Raw genomic sequence first — 17,552 nt, forward strand, 5'->3', positions numbered from 1 at the left:
TAAAACCTCCTCAATAATTATACAAATAATTTCCATCGTTCATTTTACTGGCTTCGTTATATAATATTTTTCTGTATGTTAATTAATATCCTAGGTCTGTTTTTTTCTTTCTTTTTTAATATTTTTAGTATGTTTAATTTATTAATTTAACGATGTGTTTAAATGTGTTTCATTGTTATTTTTTTTTCTTCTTCCTTTGTATAGTCTTAGTTCCTATTATATAGTGTTAGTTTCTATTGCATAGTTTTATTTTAATCGTTTAGCTATAATAATACTTCTGAATTGAAAGCTATTAAAAAATAATAAAAATTTTTAAAAAATTACAATATTAAATTATTGAATATCAATTTCATACTAAATTTAATAATTATGATTAGTATTTATTCATATATTATATTTTGAAATTAAAGAACTACTAATTAGGATATAATCAAAGATAAGAGATGATGTAGTTTTTGGAATAATCCACCAATTTCTCTAAATGAAACATTATCTACAGATTTTCATCGAAGCGTTTCTTATGATAGTGATTTTAATCACTGTCAGATATTATTTATACTTGTCCCATCTATGCCTCGTTTACACTGTGTCTCGACCCCACTGTGCTACAGTTTTTTTTTTAACTTATAGTACATAACATAAGCTTTAATTTAACATATGTTGAAAGGACGCAGTATTTCTGGAACATTTTTAAAAGCTCTGTTTAAAACGTTTAACTTTTGTGAATAAATTGCTACTTTGAATCCATCCCCTGAACAAGTTAATGGTGAGGTTTTAAAAATAAATGAATTTCAAATAAAAGGGACATACTTAAGGTTTCTATATAAAAAAAATTAGTTTGATTCATTTTGAAAAAGTAATGGCAGTTTTGACATTCAAAAACGACAAAATTTAACAATATTAAAAATTGTCATTTTTTTGAGATTTCTCCAATTTACATGGAACGAAGGAATATTTTTCTACTTTTAATAGAAATGCTTTCAACTACATACGATTTGTAATTTTCTGACGTATTGTTGAAAGAAATCGGTTCAGTGAGAGCTGAGTAAAATTGTGACCGATATAAAAAAAAACACATCATAGTAAAATTTATACCTTTTCAGCTTTGCATCGAAGCTAAGATATTAAAATTAAAGTTTCAAAAAATGAATTGAAATAATCAATTATTAAGAAATATTAAATACAAATTATACTCATACTTATGATAATTTTGTAACATGATTTTTCATTTATTATAAGAGAATATAACAAAAACTAAAAATATATATTTTATTTAATACATTCAATTTATACTGAATTAAAAATTAATGAAAACAAATTTTTCAAAAATTAAATTAATTTTTATCTTATTATTTTACTACTGGATGCATCCAGTTTGAAATCTCCATATTCACATCAAGATATTCTATAAAAAAAATAAATAAATAATAATAAATTAGATGAAATGTGATTAAAATTTTTTTTTAAGACAAACAACAGTTTAACAGTAATGGACATAAAACATTTATGATAAATTTATGTAAACTATATAAGAACACATTTAAATTTTAGAAATCTTGAACTTGAAAAGCTTATGGTTTGCGAGTTTCATTTGTAATAATAATTAACTAGTGTCTACCATGTGAGTTTTAAATGAAAATAAATATTTTGAATTTTTTCTTAATATAGTAAAAAATTTTTATGCGTAAAAAACTATTGTCACAAAGAAAAACATTATATATTATTTTATAGAGAATTTTTTTGATTATTTAAGTGTTGCCATAAATTTTAAACAAAAAGTTGATTTTTACAGACTTAACCTTCCGGTGGACGCGTAGCAGCACTGTGTGCTGCCAAATTAGTTTTTTCGTGATAAATACTAGTATGTATTTTTGAAAGGCTAGATAATTTCAGTACCTGTAGTTGGCAACACTAGTAATATTATCAATATATCAATTATTATTTTCCTCCATACTATCAGTCACCAGTGAAGATTTAACGTGATAGAATTCATTCGGCAGCATTCCGTTCTGCACGCGCTCACTAATGTAAGTATTTTTATTATTCAAATTTTGATAGAAACTATTGCAAATTATTTTATTACAAGTTAGTTTGACTTTTTTTATTATATTTATTCATAATTTAAATATATGTATTTATTTATTACTTATGGCGAAACAAAACTATTCTGAGGAAGAGATTAGGCTTATTCTTGAACAATCTGATGATGAAGGGCAAGGANTTTATCAAAAATTTTTCATCAACTTTAAAGAACCAAAAAAACAGGTTAAAAATGAAAATTTTTTTTGTTTATTATAAACTTTCACTTTGAAAGACAAAATAAAGAAGGTTAAAAATTATTACTTTTAACATATTAAAAATCAAATTAGTAATAATTCGAAAACAAATTTTTTTTCTTTTAATTATTATTTTATATGTAATTAGTAATAGTATAAAAAATTAGAAGTGATAGAAAAAGTCTGCTTGCAGATTTGAAAACAACGCGAAAAGTTGATTTATAAAAGTATATTTTTGCTTCTGATGAAAGTTCCTTGTAGTACAGTGTATTTTTTTAAAAAAACAAACAGTTTTTATTGAAAATTATTGTATCAAGCCCTTTAAATTTTTATACACGTAAAAGTAAAGCAAAATATAACTTCTTTATTATTTTTATAATTTCTCCGTTTAAATTACAATATTAAATTATTGAATATCAATTTCATACCAAATTTAATAATTATGATTAGTATTTATTCATATATTATATTTTAAAATCAAAGAACTACTAATCAGGATATAATCAAAGAAATAAGAGTTGATGTTGCTTTTGGAATAATCCACCAATTTTTCTAAATGAAACATTATCTACAGATTTTCATCGAAGCGTTTCTTATGATAGTGATTTTAATTACAGTCAGATATCATCTATACTTGTCTCATCTATGCCTCGTCTACACTGTACCCCGACCCCACTGTGTTACAATTTTTTTTTAACTTATAGTACATAACATAAGCTTTAATTTAACATATGTTGGAAGGAAGNCATAAGCTTTAATTTAACATATGTTGAAAGGACGCAGTATTTCTGGAACATTTTTAAAATCATAGTTTAAAACATTTTACTTTTGTGGAAAAATTGCTACTTTGAATGTATTCCCCGAACAGATTAAGGGTCAGGTTTTAAATAAAATTAATTTTAAATAAAAGGGACATGCTTAAGGTTTCTATATAAAAAAAATTAGTTTGATTCATTTTGAAAAAGTAATGGCAGTTTTGACATTCAAAAATGATAAAATTTAACAATATTAAAAATTGTAATTTTTTCGAGATTTCTCAAATTCACGGGGAACGAAGGTATATTTTTCAACTTTTAATAGAAATGCTTTCAACTACATACGATTTGTAATCTTCTGAAGTATTTTTGAAAGAAATCGGTCTAGTGAGAGCTGAGTAAAAGTGTGACCGACATAAAAAAAAAACACATCGTAGTAAAATTTATACCTTCTCAGCTTTGCATCGAAGCTAAAATATTAAAATTAAAGTTTCAAAAAATGAATTGAAATAATACATTATTAGGAAATATTAAATACAAATTATACTCATACTTATGATAATTTTGTAACATGATTTTTTATTTATTATAAGAGAATACAACAAAAACTAAAAATTTATATTTTATTTAATACATTCACTTTACACTGAATTAAAAACTGATGAAAACAAATTTTTCAAAAATTAAATTATTTTTTATCTTAATTATTTTACATTTTCATAAATCCAGTTTAAAATTGTCGAAATCACATTAACATATTCTATAAAAAAAATAAATAAATAATAATAAATTAGATTAAAAGAGATCAAAAAATTTTTTTAAGACAAATAACAGTTTTACAGTAATGGACATAAAGCATTTGTGATAAATTTATGTAAACTATATAAGAACACATTTAAATTTTAGAAATCTTGAACTTGAAAAGCTTTTGGTTTGCGAGTTTCATTTGTAATAATAATTAACTAGTGTCTACCATGTGAGTTTTAAATGAAAATAAACATTTAGAATTTTTTCTTAATATAGTAATTAATTTTTATGCGTAAAAAACCATTGTCACAAAGAAAAATATAATATATTATTTTATAGAGAACTTTTTTGATTATTTATGTTTTTTTATAAATTTTAAACAAAAAGTTGACTTTGACGAACTTAAATTTAACTTGTTTATGTTTATGAAAACTTTCCCACGCTGTGTGGTTTGGAAAACTTTCCTAACCGTGAAAATTATCACGCATCTCACTATTGGACTGTTTTAAAATTATATTATTTTTAAAAATATATTAAAAAAATGTACTTCTTATGCATTTAATTTGAATCAATATGCATCTTAATTTTGAACAAAAATTTAAGGCGTAGAAGAGGCTAAGATATAAGTCATAATATTGAACAAGTATTCGATTATTGTAACTAACCGCCGTTTTGACTAGTTGTGAAAGAAATATTAATCGCTAAAACGTGAAATAATGTAATAGCTTAACAATTTGTAGTCTATAAATATTTTACAAATCCATAGATAATAAAAAAATGAATAGGGTCTTTGACTTGTTATAGATAGTTCACTGTAATAAGAAATACGCTGCGCAGTGTTTTACTGTCAGTAGAATTTATAGATTAGAGAATTCAAATGAATAAAAACCTATTTTATTGGGACTATAATAAATATTACTAAACGAGGTATTTGTACGTAGTAATCCGGGTTTCTGTCAAAATTAAAATTAGAGCAACATTTAGTTGAATAATGACAAAAAACAATGTGCTATTTATTTAAACGTTAACCTTTAAAATAAATTATTTCAATCTTCCTTATATATTTTAGTATGAATTTAAAAAAAAATTAAAAAAAAAAAAAATTTTATAATATTTCGGTCCAAGAGCCGTTATAATAAGAAGTTTAAGAGAATTACGATAAAGTTATAGGACGCAGACAAAGTGCAAGGCACACATATTCTGCGTACCACGAGAAAGGCATAACTGAGTAAAAGGTGCAGACGTGGTACAACATATAAGTACTTAAAATAGTTGACACTTCGACCCAATACAGTGAAGTCAATACTACTACATGATCATCAGACAATCAATAGACCACAATCTTATCTGGCCACACTTAAATACAATAACGGGCGATCGCAACATTAAATACTATAGTTCAGTCATCCTGACAGTTGGTCAACCTCGAACAACAACAGTAAATTAATAATATCACATAATAAAGTTCACTTAATAGATAAATAGTTTCGAATTATTTATTAAACGAGTAACACGTATGTTCCGCTTTACAGTGTCGAATTTGCGCGTATTGTTTAATAAACACTCAATAACGAAACATGTTTTTGCTAATTACAATAAAGTGCTAAGTGCATCAACATTTATTTTGGTCAAATTGCGTGCGACGGCAAAAACGTGCGGCGTTTTTGTCAACAATGGACATGTAAGATAAGATAATTACACAGCCAAATCAAATTGTAATTGATCAAAGTAATTTGAATCAACTATAAAGTGAAAATGAATCATTAAGAAAAATGATAGTAGAGCACCAGATGAGTATTGAGCAGTTGAAAACTCAACAAGTTAATTAGCATGTAAGTTTCATACATGATAATAATGAAAATAAAAATGTTATTAGTGATAAACCAGGCTGTAGCTTAAATGCTTCACGTAGTTCATCTACAAAACAAGTAAAAGAAATAGAAAAAATTTATTAAAAATTTATAAACTACCTCCAATAACTGCCAGTGGTGTTAAAAATATCAACAATTTAATTTCTAATTTAGCTCGCAAAGAAGCCATTGGTCATGAGCAACAGTAAAAAATTATTGCTAACGGTTATGAATTATTAAAATTGTTAAAATTATGACTGGTGATGAACACCAGTTGAGACGTACTTTAAAAGTACTTGAAAAAAATATAATTAAGTATCACAGATATCAATTAGTAACAGAAAATAGTTTCGTATTGTAATCAGCGGATTACACCCTGACATTGAAATATGTGAAATTAAAAGAGCCTTAGCAGATAATGGTCATTATGCAAGTGATGTCACTGACATCCAAATTATGAAAAAAATAAATCCTAGTGACAAAAATAGTCAAAAAACAATAATAAAATTACCTTTATTTTTTGTAGACCTTGATCCTCCAGATAACAATAAAGATATATACGACTTAAATAGTTTATGTTATTATAAAATAAAAGTAACTCCTCTGAAGAAAAAAAAGGTGTGCCACAGTGTAAAAACTGCCAAGCCTTTGGACATACTCAACAATGCACATAAAAGCAACAAATGTCAAAGTCATTAATAACATACTCATTGGGGAGCAAGAATTATTACCCCTGAAGGACATGCACTATTAAAATCAGCTAATTACAACAAAGCTAAGTTTGTTTCTACTAGAAAACCAATTTACTGGCCAAGTCACTCAAATAAAATTCCTGGTCTTTTAAACTTCTTTGTAATTAAAGGTTACTCTTCTATGTTCAAGCAGAAGAGTTTGTAGACTTGCCGCCTGATCACATTCCTGTATTATTAACAATAAGTTCGAACGTCATATTAAAAAATCGGAAAATTATTCTCACGAATAAACAGACAGACTGGGATTTAGAAAAACCACTTTCCGTACAGTTGAAAACAGCAAGTAACATAGAAACAGTAGTATATAAACTAACTAATGATATTATCAAAGCGGCAAAAAAGCTACTCACGATATTTGTCTTTACAAATATCGTGAGAATACCTATCGTCGCGGCTTACAGATTCGAAATAAATAATGTAATTCATCGAGATATGATGTTACCAACCGTAGCAGATGAAGTCACTCGGTTTGCACGTAAGCATATAATGAGGTTGGAAACCCATGAAAATATAGCGGCAATTCAACTATTGGACAATTCCAATGACCTAAGACGTTTAAAACGCGTCAAGCCATATGACTTAGTTTAAATTTATAAATATTTATTTTACAATTTTAATATAATTTATTATTATTAGACTAAATTAGAGACCACTTCACAGGAAGTGTAAATCCCATTCATGTTGTATTAGTATATATATATTGTTAAGACTTTTCATTATATCAGTGCGTCAGTACTGATAGGTTATTGCGGACAACGGCCGCAATAACCTATCCGCTAGCTCTGCTCAATGTCAATTAATTATAAATTGTATAGAATTTATATTTGTGAATTAATAAATCATTTTTATATTAATTACATAAAATCACATTGTTTAGGATTTTAATTTATATTATACAGTCCGCTAATTATAAAAACAGAAATAATATAACACACGAACCATTATGTGGCGTTAACAATATATATATATATATATATTAATTAGTAAAATGTATATTTATAATTTTTATAACCATTTAATTGATTAAGATTTATGATCGTCTCAATAAAAAGTACCGTAGGGTAGTTAAAAATATATATATATATATATTTTAAATTAAACATTACTTGATTATTATTTTAAGATAAGATCATAGTTTAGTCAAAATATCGCGATTAGTACAATCGTCGCGGCTTAAAGAATTGATATAAATAATATAATTCATCATAAACTATATTTTACTATATTATCAATACTTATTAACAATATAATAAAAATAGTATGAATTATTAATAGTAAAATTAATAAATTTTGTTATTTTTTTTTTTATACAGAGTGATTTTTTTATCATAACCCACTCAATTACTTACAAAATAATTATAATTTAAACTTTTTAATTTTTGGTTATTTTTTTTTACACATTTATCTTAAATTATTAAATATATAATACTTTTTAAGTTCATCTCTTTGTGGTAAAGGTGTCAAAATTGTTTTTTTAAATGGGAACACATATTTTAAATTTAATAAAATTATTAAGATCTTTATTTATTATTAAATGGCATATCAATTTTTAGTATAACTTTATTTGTATATTAGATATAACATGTATTATACATAAGGGTTTACAAATACGGGTAGCTAATTGGTTTTTTATGAGATCGATATTAGCAGGTACACAGCATTGTTATTATCTATGGTAGTAAGGCACATTGTTGTGAGTTTATAAATACACTAACTGACAATACAGAATGTATATCTATTGATAGTAATAATTAACAAAAAACACTGACAGACTGTGATTGTGATAGCAACATCATAAAAAAACAATTAGCTACCTGTATTTGTAAACCCTTATGTATTATACATGTATATTAACTTAAAAATTTGAAACTTTAAATGTTTATATCTAATATACAAATAAAGTTATACTAAAAATTGATATGCCATTTAATAATAAATAAAGATCTCAATAATTTTATTAAATAAAAAATATGTGTTTCTATTTAATAAAACAAAGTTGACGCTCTTACCAGGCATAAGGGATAAACTTAAAAAGTATATCATAGTTAATAATTCAAGAATAGTGTGTAACTAAAGATAATAATAAAACAAAAAAAAATTTTTAATTATTGTTATGATGTAAGTAATTGAGTGGGTTATGATAAAAAAATATGCGCTAACAATTTTTTTTTTTTAAATGTAATATTTACAAAATATGGCTAAAAAGAACCTTAATTGTTTATTTGACTTTAAGCAAAAAAATTTTTTCTGTTTCCCATAGTAAAAAAAATTAAGTCGCCCCAGCTAAAATGAATTTTAAATATGCCCCGGTTATGTTTATTAAATTATTATAATAACAAACGTGTTTAAATTGTAATTTTTTGAATGGGTGTATATTAATAGTCCGGATAGATTCATAAAATTACTATTAATTTAGACAACGTATCTCTTACCTTTTTGTGTAAGTCCTTTGTCTGGATTACTTGCGAAACGATCGATAAAATCTTGACAATCCTTTTCAGTAATACCTCTGGTAATATTAGTTAAGAATTTTGTTATGTAATCATGCATTATTTTGGCATTCATGTGGCCTTCTGGAAAATACTTATTTCTTTGTTCATTTTCATAATTGGCGTCATTTGTACAGACTTCGCTGTTGTTATATTCTACAATATTTGTTGGAACTAAAAATTATTTCAAGCTTTAAATCTCAATTTTGAATAATTATTTTTAGATAACACTTTTCAATTTAATACAAAATGATTGAATTTGGGTAAGATACTCAATTTCTCAGAAACTATTGAAAATTTTTAATTTTCGTTAAGAGAAAATTATTTGGTTTAAAACTTACAATAATGTACAGTAAAATAAGTTTTTTCATCTCATTAACGATAAAAAAAACTGAACTTTAATTTTTGTAAATAGGAACAACTACTTTTAACTTTGTAATGTGATAAAAAAAAACCCAGCACAATGGAGTGGCAGCACAGTGGGGTCGTGGCATAGTTGGGTCAAGTATAGATGATATCTAACAGTGATTAAAATCACTATCATAAAAAGCGCTTCGATGCAAATCTGTAGATAGTGTTCAATTAAAAAAAAAAAAATTGTTAAAATAGCATATTTTTTAATACGGTAGCCTTTTGCGCATAGAAGATAGGTCGTCAGGACAAATTTTTTTTTTCATATTATAGTACATAAAATAACCTTTGATTTGATATATGTTTAAAGGACGCAGTATTTCCGGAACATTTTCAAAAATTAAGTTGAAAAAGTTATTTTTTGTAAAAAAGTTACTATTTTAAATCCCCCCAGTGAGCAGAATAAGTGTTAGATTTTCAAAAAAAATTATATCAAGTGAAAGGGAAATACCTAAGGTTTCCATTCAAAAAAATATTATTTTTATTTGTTCATTTTTGAAAAAGTTATGGCAGTTTTAAGTACAAAAAACATCCCGATAAAAGTTAATTTTTATCGCAAACATTAATTTTCGACAGCCATTTGCACATAGAAGATAAGATGTCGGGACAAATTTATTTTTTTCATTTGATAGTATATAACATAACCTTTGATTAGATATATGTTTAAAGGACGTAGTATTTCCGGAACATTTTCAACAAGGAAAGTTCAGTTGAAAAAGATCTATGTTTTTTACAATATTTCAAGTTTTGAATGCCCCCTATATAAGGGAAAATTGTCCAATTTTAATAAAAAGTATGTCAAATGAAAGATGTACTTATAATGTATTTAGGAAAAAAAAATTGTGCTGATATATACATTTTTCAACAAGTTATATCTCTTTTAAGTTGAAAATTTAAAATCGAAAATTTTAACACAAAAATAGTGTTTTTTTAACTACGGCAGCCGTTTAAATGTAGAAGAAAAAGTGTCGGGACAAATTTTTTTTTTTCATTTTATAGTACATAAAAAAAGATTTAATTTGATATATGTTTAAAGAACGCAGTATTTCCGGAACATTTTCAAAAATTAAGTTGTAAAAGTTAATTTTTGTAAAAAAGTTGCTATTTTAAATCCCCCCGAATGAGCAGGTTAAGTGATAGATTTTCAAAAAAATGATATCAAATGAAGGTAAATATCTAAGGTTTTAGTATAAAAAAAAGTTATGTTGATTTGTTGATTTTTTAAAAAGTTATGGAAGTTTTAAGAAATAAAAGTGAAAAAATTTCGAAAATTAGCGATTATTAAATTTTTAATTTTTTGGGGGATTTCCCCTGTTTACGGGGAACAAGGAATTTTTTCAATTTTTATGGGTAATTTCTCCGACTAGATACGATTTGAGATATTTTGACGTATTTTTGAAAGAAATTAGTCCAGCGAGAGCTGAGAAAATGTGGCAACAGACTTAAATAAAAAAAATAAATAAATAACACATCATAGTAAAATTAATAACTTCTCCGCTTCGCATCGAAGCTAAAAACAATTACTAACAAATGTTGTCTTATAATTATTTTTTATTCGATCAATTGTTCATCTGTTGCTGTAACAGATGAACAATAAACATGTTACAAGAGCCATTTTATAAGTACCACAAATACATATATTTTTCTTATGATTTTTTACTCTTAAAACCAACTTTTCAAATTTGTTTTTGTTTAATACAAAATATTATTGATTCATCAATATTATCGTTTTTATTTTAAATATTTGCAGTAATACTTTTAAATAATAACTAAAAATACTCAAATAGAAAGTCTAAAAACAAACTGTAGACTAAATTTGTTGTCAATATTACAAATACTCAATGGAGTTTAAATGTTTGTGTCATACTCTTGACTTTTGTAGGTTTTATTTCGTTCATCGAGCATCAAATGTGATTATAGGTAGATTTTCAGGAGATACTAAAGTATCACTTAAATACCATAATATAATACTATAATATAATTATAGGTATAGGTGTTTGTGTATGTGTGTCAGAGCGTAGAAATAGATTAAAAATGAATTTAATTGAAATGTGTAGCTGAAATCACTAAAATTGATTTAAATCCAAAGACAATATTGCAGAGAATTAATTTTAATTGATTTTAGATAATTTTTTTTATACATTTAATCTGTAAAACGATTTTTTTTTGTAAATTTATTATTGATACTATTAACTTTGAGCTATCGTGTATATAAAAAATCGGATCAAGTTAGCCTTATCTCAATATTTTTTTTTCAAACTAATATCAGACCAGATATTTTTTCAAAATCCTACTTACAAATTCCATATAATTCTAATATGATGCCTTGGATTTAGATTTACTAATTCATTTAAAACTGTGTATTTACTCTATTATGGATACGCACTTTAATATGGACTATAAATTGTATAAATATACAGGTAATTTTTTTATCATAACGCAATCAATTGAAAAAAACAAAGTATATTATAATTAATTGTTTTTAAATTATTATTGATTTTGATTTTTAATATGTTAAAAGTAATCATTTTTTTAACCTACTTTTTTTTGTCCTTTAAAGTGAAAGTTTTAATAAAAATAAAAAATTTACTACCATAACTTTTAACACAACTTTCTAGATGAAATTGTAATCATTAAATAGCAAAAAATGGTATTGTTAAGATTAATATGCAGTCGGGAAATTTTATAACTACTATTTACAGTAAATTTTGATTTCATCTATTGTTAAATTCAGGTGGAACTAAAAATCATTTTTTTTAGCTTCGATGAGAAGCTTATAAGGTATTGGTTTTATCATGATGTATTTTTTTTTTTTTGTGTCTGTTACCTTTTTTTCTCAGCTCTCACAAAACCGATTACTTTCAATGATAAGTCAAAAGATCAATAATCGTATCTAGTCGAAGACATTACCCTCCAAAATTGAAAAAATTTCCCACATTCCCCGTAAATGGGTGAACCTCCAAAAAAGTTACAAATTTAAAAATCACTAATTTTTTCAATTTTTTTTTACTAAAAACTGTTATAACTTTTTTAAAAATGCACATATCAATATAATTTTTTATTTTATTATAAGGAAATTTTTGTAAAAGATTAAAAAAGTGGTGGTGTGGAGATTTTCTAACTTAATTTTAAGTAATTAATTACTAACATATTTTAATGTTTGATGATCTATTGCCTAAGATACTCTACTCTTAATACTAATTCATGCCCTTACTTTGTAAATATTGTAAAAAAAAATGTATTGAATTATTAATATTGCATTAGCGTTTAAGTATTTCAACTGGGAGATTTTTTTAATCTGTTATACGAAAACATGATTATTATAATTCATAAATTACAGATGGTATAAAATATTACTAAAAATATATATATATTTATATATATTATTTATATATATATATATATTAACAAATTTAGCAAGTATTATAATGATGGGCAGGTTAAGTGTAAATTTTGCTGGGATATAATTGATAGTCTAATAAAACATACAAAAATAATTAATTTTTTTTTAATTTATTCAAAATTAAGTCATAATAATGTAATTATAGTAGCAATCATAGATACATATAATATATAACATACATATAATTATATCAACCAACCTATATTAAAGATTTTTTACACCGAAGTAATAAGATGTACCAACTCTTTTCTCTAATAAGTAATAATACTAATAAGTACTGATCCAAACATTTGTTATCTTTTTTATCTCAAAATATGTTGAATTATTTTTAATTTAATTTAGCATTTTATTTATTTAAGGAAGTAAGATTTTTTCAAGCGTGTTGTCAGTAATGCAAATGTTATTTCAATATAAAGAAAAAACATCAACAATGATTGTTTAATGACAACTGTATTTATTTAGAAATATCTACTATCGGGACTGAGGGTAAATTTTTAAAATATTGGCGTATAAGCTTATAATAGATGTTTTATAATTTTTAACGTGTCGTTGAGCAAATTCGGTCCAGTAGGAGTAGGTGTAATGGCGTACCGGTCAGAAAAAGAAACACGTCAAAGTAAAACCAATAGTTTCTCAGCTACGTATTGAAACTAAAATTCATTTAGGATAGCCCAAAATTGTAAAAATTTTGTTAAGAAAAAAGTAATGCAAAATATTTGATAAATCAGAAGTTCTTAACGATGTGAAATATCCTTAAATACTTTCTAATTAAAATATGATGAATTAAGCTGTTAAGTTGGAAACATTTTGTATAAGTATGAGAAATTAAATTATAAGAAAAATATTCATTAAGTGCTAATTTATTAAAACATTGAAGTTTCAATTAACGTTAATTAAAAAGTAAATTTTAATTTAAACTGAAATTACTAAAACTGCTTTAAATTTATTTTTTGTGATCACAAAATTATGAACAAAGCAAATTTTTTTTATTTGAACAATTTTTATTTTAGCACTAAAATATTTAGAAATATCAAAACCCATGACAGTAGTAAAACGTTTAAACATCAATTATTTTATGAGAACAATAATAAAAAAAAATTACCTGCAAATGCAATTGTTATATAAATAACGAAGAGTAATAAAACAGTTTTATTTTTAAACATATTTGAAGCTTAAAAAAATTCTTTTAATGGAAGTTATAATATTTTTGAAAAAAATTATATGGATTTATTCAATTAGAAACAATTTAAAGTACTTAATGAAGTCAATATAAAGCTTGTTTTATAGGAAATTCAGCTTAATTTAAACGGTTCAGATGTTTTATTTTAGTTACTGATGACTTCAGTAATAATTGATTCAATATTTGTATTAGTAAATAGAGTCGTAATCAGTATTAATAAACTATAATTTTATACGTCATTAATTCGACATTGTAAATTCAAGAAAAATTTATCTTGCTGAAACTACATGATCAAAAATTATTCATGATTGGTAAATTCATAATATACAGAGTGATTTCTTTATCATAACCCACTCAATTATTTACAGAATAAATATATTTAAACATTTATTTCTTTTTGGTTATCAATAGTTACACATTATTCTTGAATTATTAACTATGTAATATTTTTAAGTTCATCCCTTAAGCTTTGTAAGGGCGTCAACTTTGTTTTTTTAAAAAGAAACACATATTTTTAATTTAATAAAATGTTTAAGTTTTTAATTTAATAGTAAATGACATTTGAATTTTTACTAAAACTTTATTTTTTTATTAGATATAAACATTTAAAGTTTCAAATGTTTGAGTTAATATATAGGTATAATACACAAGGGATTACAAATATAGTTAGCTAATTGGTTTTTTATGACATCGCTGTCACAGTCACGGATTGTTTATTATCAATTATGACAATCAATAGATATACTTTTTATATAGTCAGTTAGTGTATTTATGAACTCACAACAATGTGTCTTACTACCACTGATAATATCAATGCTGTGTACTTACGAATATTGATATTGAAAAAAACAATTAGCTACCTGGATTTGTAATCTTGTGTATTATACATGTATATTAACTCAAAAATTTGAAACTTTAAGTGTTTATATCTAATAAACAAATAAAGTTATACTAAAAATTCAAATGCCATTTATTAATAAATTAAGATCTCAAAGATTTTATTAAATTCAAAATATGTGTTTCTATTTAAAACAACAAAGTTGACGCTCTTACCAGGCATAAGGGATGAACTTAAAAAGTATTACATAGTTAAAAATTCAAGAATAATGTGTAACTAAAGATAATAAAAAAAAAATGTTTAAATTATTGTTATTCTGTAAATAATTGAGTAGGTTATGATAAAAAAATCACCTTGTACATGATCACTAAAATCCACCAAAAAAGGTTAGCAGCGTTGTAGGCGACGGTACGCGAGTACGGATTCGTCGGTCGACGTTGTCCCTTTCACAACGGGAAGAAGACTCAGCGTATCATTTGCGGCATGTTGTCGTCGGCCGTGCGAAATTNGATGGCGACGGTACGCGGGTGCGGTTCGGTTGGTCGACGTTGTCACTTTCACAACGGTAAGAAGACTCAGCGTATCATTTTTGGCGGGTCGTCGTCGGCCGTGTGGCACTTGTTGTACTTTGCACCGTAGCGAATGACACGCGGTGTTGGTCAGTCTAATACTCATAAAATAGGTCGACAGTTGATAAAGGTGGCACGAGTCGCGGGGCATCGTGTATAACGATGCGACGCGGGCCGTGTCAGATTATGATACTCATCACTGTTAGATTTCAATTTATAATTATAAATTTGATAGTTGGAATTTGATAGTCACCTCTGATATGTAATGCGTCCAATAAGTAATGCCGTTTACAAACCTTTGAATTCAATTTATGATAAATTGTATAAATATTATATTTATAATATTTGTTATATTATAATATGATTCTAAAATGTATTAAAATATTATTAATCTATCTTGGTATGATACCCAAGGGCGAGGTTCCCAACACATGTTTAATACAGCAAAACATTAATTTTTACTAAATATTAAATTTTTCCCAATACTTCAATTTTTGATAAATAATTTATAGAAAAATTTGCTACGGACAATTTTATCTTTCTTTTAAGATATTTAATTTTTAATTACTATATATTTAGTTTTTATTGCAAATTTTCCTTAGGTAGGCGCTATTCGCCCAATCTTTTCTATGTGTATAAGAAGATTGATTTTATGTAAGGCATTCATTTTTAACATACTTATATTAGCTCATCATGTATGTTGTTTGTTGTGAGTTGTTTGTAACTTTCCACGCGCACGTGTCTACGGCCTTGAGACTTGACGGTCGTAAAGCATTCACCCCACCCCGCTCACCAATCGTAGACAACAATATTTTCCAACCAGTAAACGCGCGCGTGTCATCAATTATATATATATGACAAATTTTTATTGTGATTGACACGGCCCCGCGTCGTTTAGTTATACACGATGCCCCACGTCTCGTGCCACCTTTATCAGCCGTCGCTCTATTTCATGAGTATTTGACTGATCAACAACACGCGTTATACGTCCCGGTGCAAAGTCCAGCAAGTGCCGTACGGCCGACGACGTCCCACCGCTAATGATACCGTAGTCATCTTCCAGTTGTCAAAGTGACAATGTAAACAAACCGATCTGCACTCGCTTACTGTCGTCATCTACGCTGCTAACCTTTAGACGCCAGAGGATCACGCAGGACGTCGCGTCGTCGACGCCAGCGAAAGTGCCGCGATATTATGCGAAGATCATATATTCCTACCGCCACCGCTAATTTTAATATATACATATATTAATTTATGTATATACGTATATGTTAATATTCATTTATATATTCCTACAGCCGACGTCGCTGCCGCCGTATATGCCTCATGTATAATGTTCCCCCCGCCACGCCCGCCCACAAAACACGGTTATACCTCATGCATGATACGTTTACGTACTGAAGTTCCTTTACATGTATATCTATATATATATCTATATATATATATGTATAGGGTATTTATTCCGATTACAAAGGATGATTCCCGTATCGTCATTTTTCGTCATTATTTCCATGTTCCGGGAGTGGGTTAATTAACGCGACTGCTGGTTCCCTTGAATGTGGTAGCCGTTTCTTAAACTCCTCCGGAATCGAACCCTGATTTCCCGTTACCCATTACAACCATGATATTGATATTAACTACTATCATAACATGAAACTAAAAAGTGAAAATTAAATATAGTTAGAAAAAACTAAAAACACGCTTTTAAAGCACATCGAACTAAAAAGTTAAAAATAATTTTTAAAATTAACTTAAAACAATAATGAACGAAAAATACTAGTATTATTGTGAAAAAAATCGTGGGTGCTTTATTCCATATTTTTTGTATATTGAGCGCCCGACGATTTTTTTCACAATAACCTATTTTAAAAATGAACGAAACAAAATAATTTTTTTTAATATAATTACCTTGGGTATTTCCCTTTCATTTGATATGAATTATTTGAAAGTCTGACCTTTTACGTGCCCACATGAATGATTCAAAATAGCAATTTCTGCAGAAAAATTTAACTATTTAAACTTAAGTTTTGGAAATGTTCCGGAAATACTCCGAGTTTCAAACATACGCTAAAATAAGTCTTATTTTATCTACTATAAGTTAAAGAAAAATTGTCCCAACAGTTTATTTTTTACGTACAAATTGCGGTCGTAGTTTTAAACATACTACTTGTGTGTTCAAATTTTCGANTTAAACATACTACTTGTGTGTTCAAATTTTCGATTTCAACTTTAAATTATTATTAGTTATTTTTAATTAATTATTATTAGCCGGCACCGCCACC

The 17,552-nt window shown here is 26.1% G+C and overlaps 2 protein-coding genes across 3 annotated transcripts in view; both read right to left on the bottom strand.

Moving 5' to 3' along the window:
* The window catches only part of LOC126901549 (craniofacial development protein 2-like), a 265,790-nt gene that overhangs the window by 1,964 nt on the left and 246,274 nt on the right, over positions 1 to 17,552 (bottom strand). The window lies entirely within an intron of this gene.
* LOC126901566 (uncharacterized) overlaps positions 1,200 to 17,552 on the bottom strand; it is a 19,979-nt gene continuing 3,626 nt past the window's right edge. The window contains exons 1-3 of one of the 2 annotated variants that reach the window (XM_050678116.1): positions 13,786 to 13,953; positions 8,813 to 9,043; positions 1,200 to 1,405 (exon numbers count right to left, since the gene is read on the bottom strand). In XM_050678116.1, the coding sequence (XP_050534073.1) occupies positions 1,350 to 1,405; positions 8,813 to 9,043; positions 13,786 to 13,846 (348 nt within the window). In that variant the 5' untranslated portion in view covers positions 13,847 to 13,953 and the 3' untranslated portion in view covers positions 1,200 to 1,349. Of the gene's footprint in view, positions 1,406 to 8,812; positions 9,044 to 13,785; positions 13,954 to 17,552 lie in introns of those variants that run through there. The other variant, XM_050678117.1, reaches the window with a different exon arrangement.

The sequence above is a fragment of the Daktulosphaira vitifoliae genome, unplaced genomic scaffold, assembly GCF_025091365.1.
Source record: "Daktulosphaira vitifoliae isolate Bord-2020 unplaced genomic scaffold, ASM2509136v1 Scaffold_3, whole genome shotgun sequence".
In the NCBI taxonomy this organism is placed as follows: Eukaryota; Metazoa; Arthropoda; class Insecta; order Hemiptera; family Phylloxeridae; genus Daktulosphaira; species Daktulosphaira vitifoliae.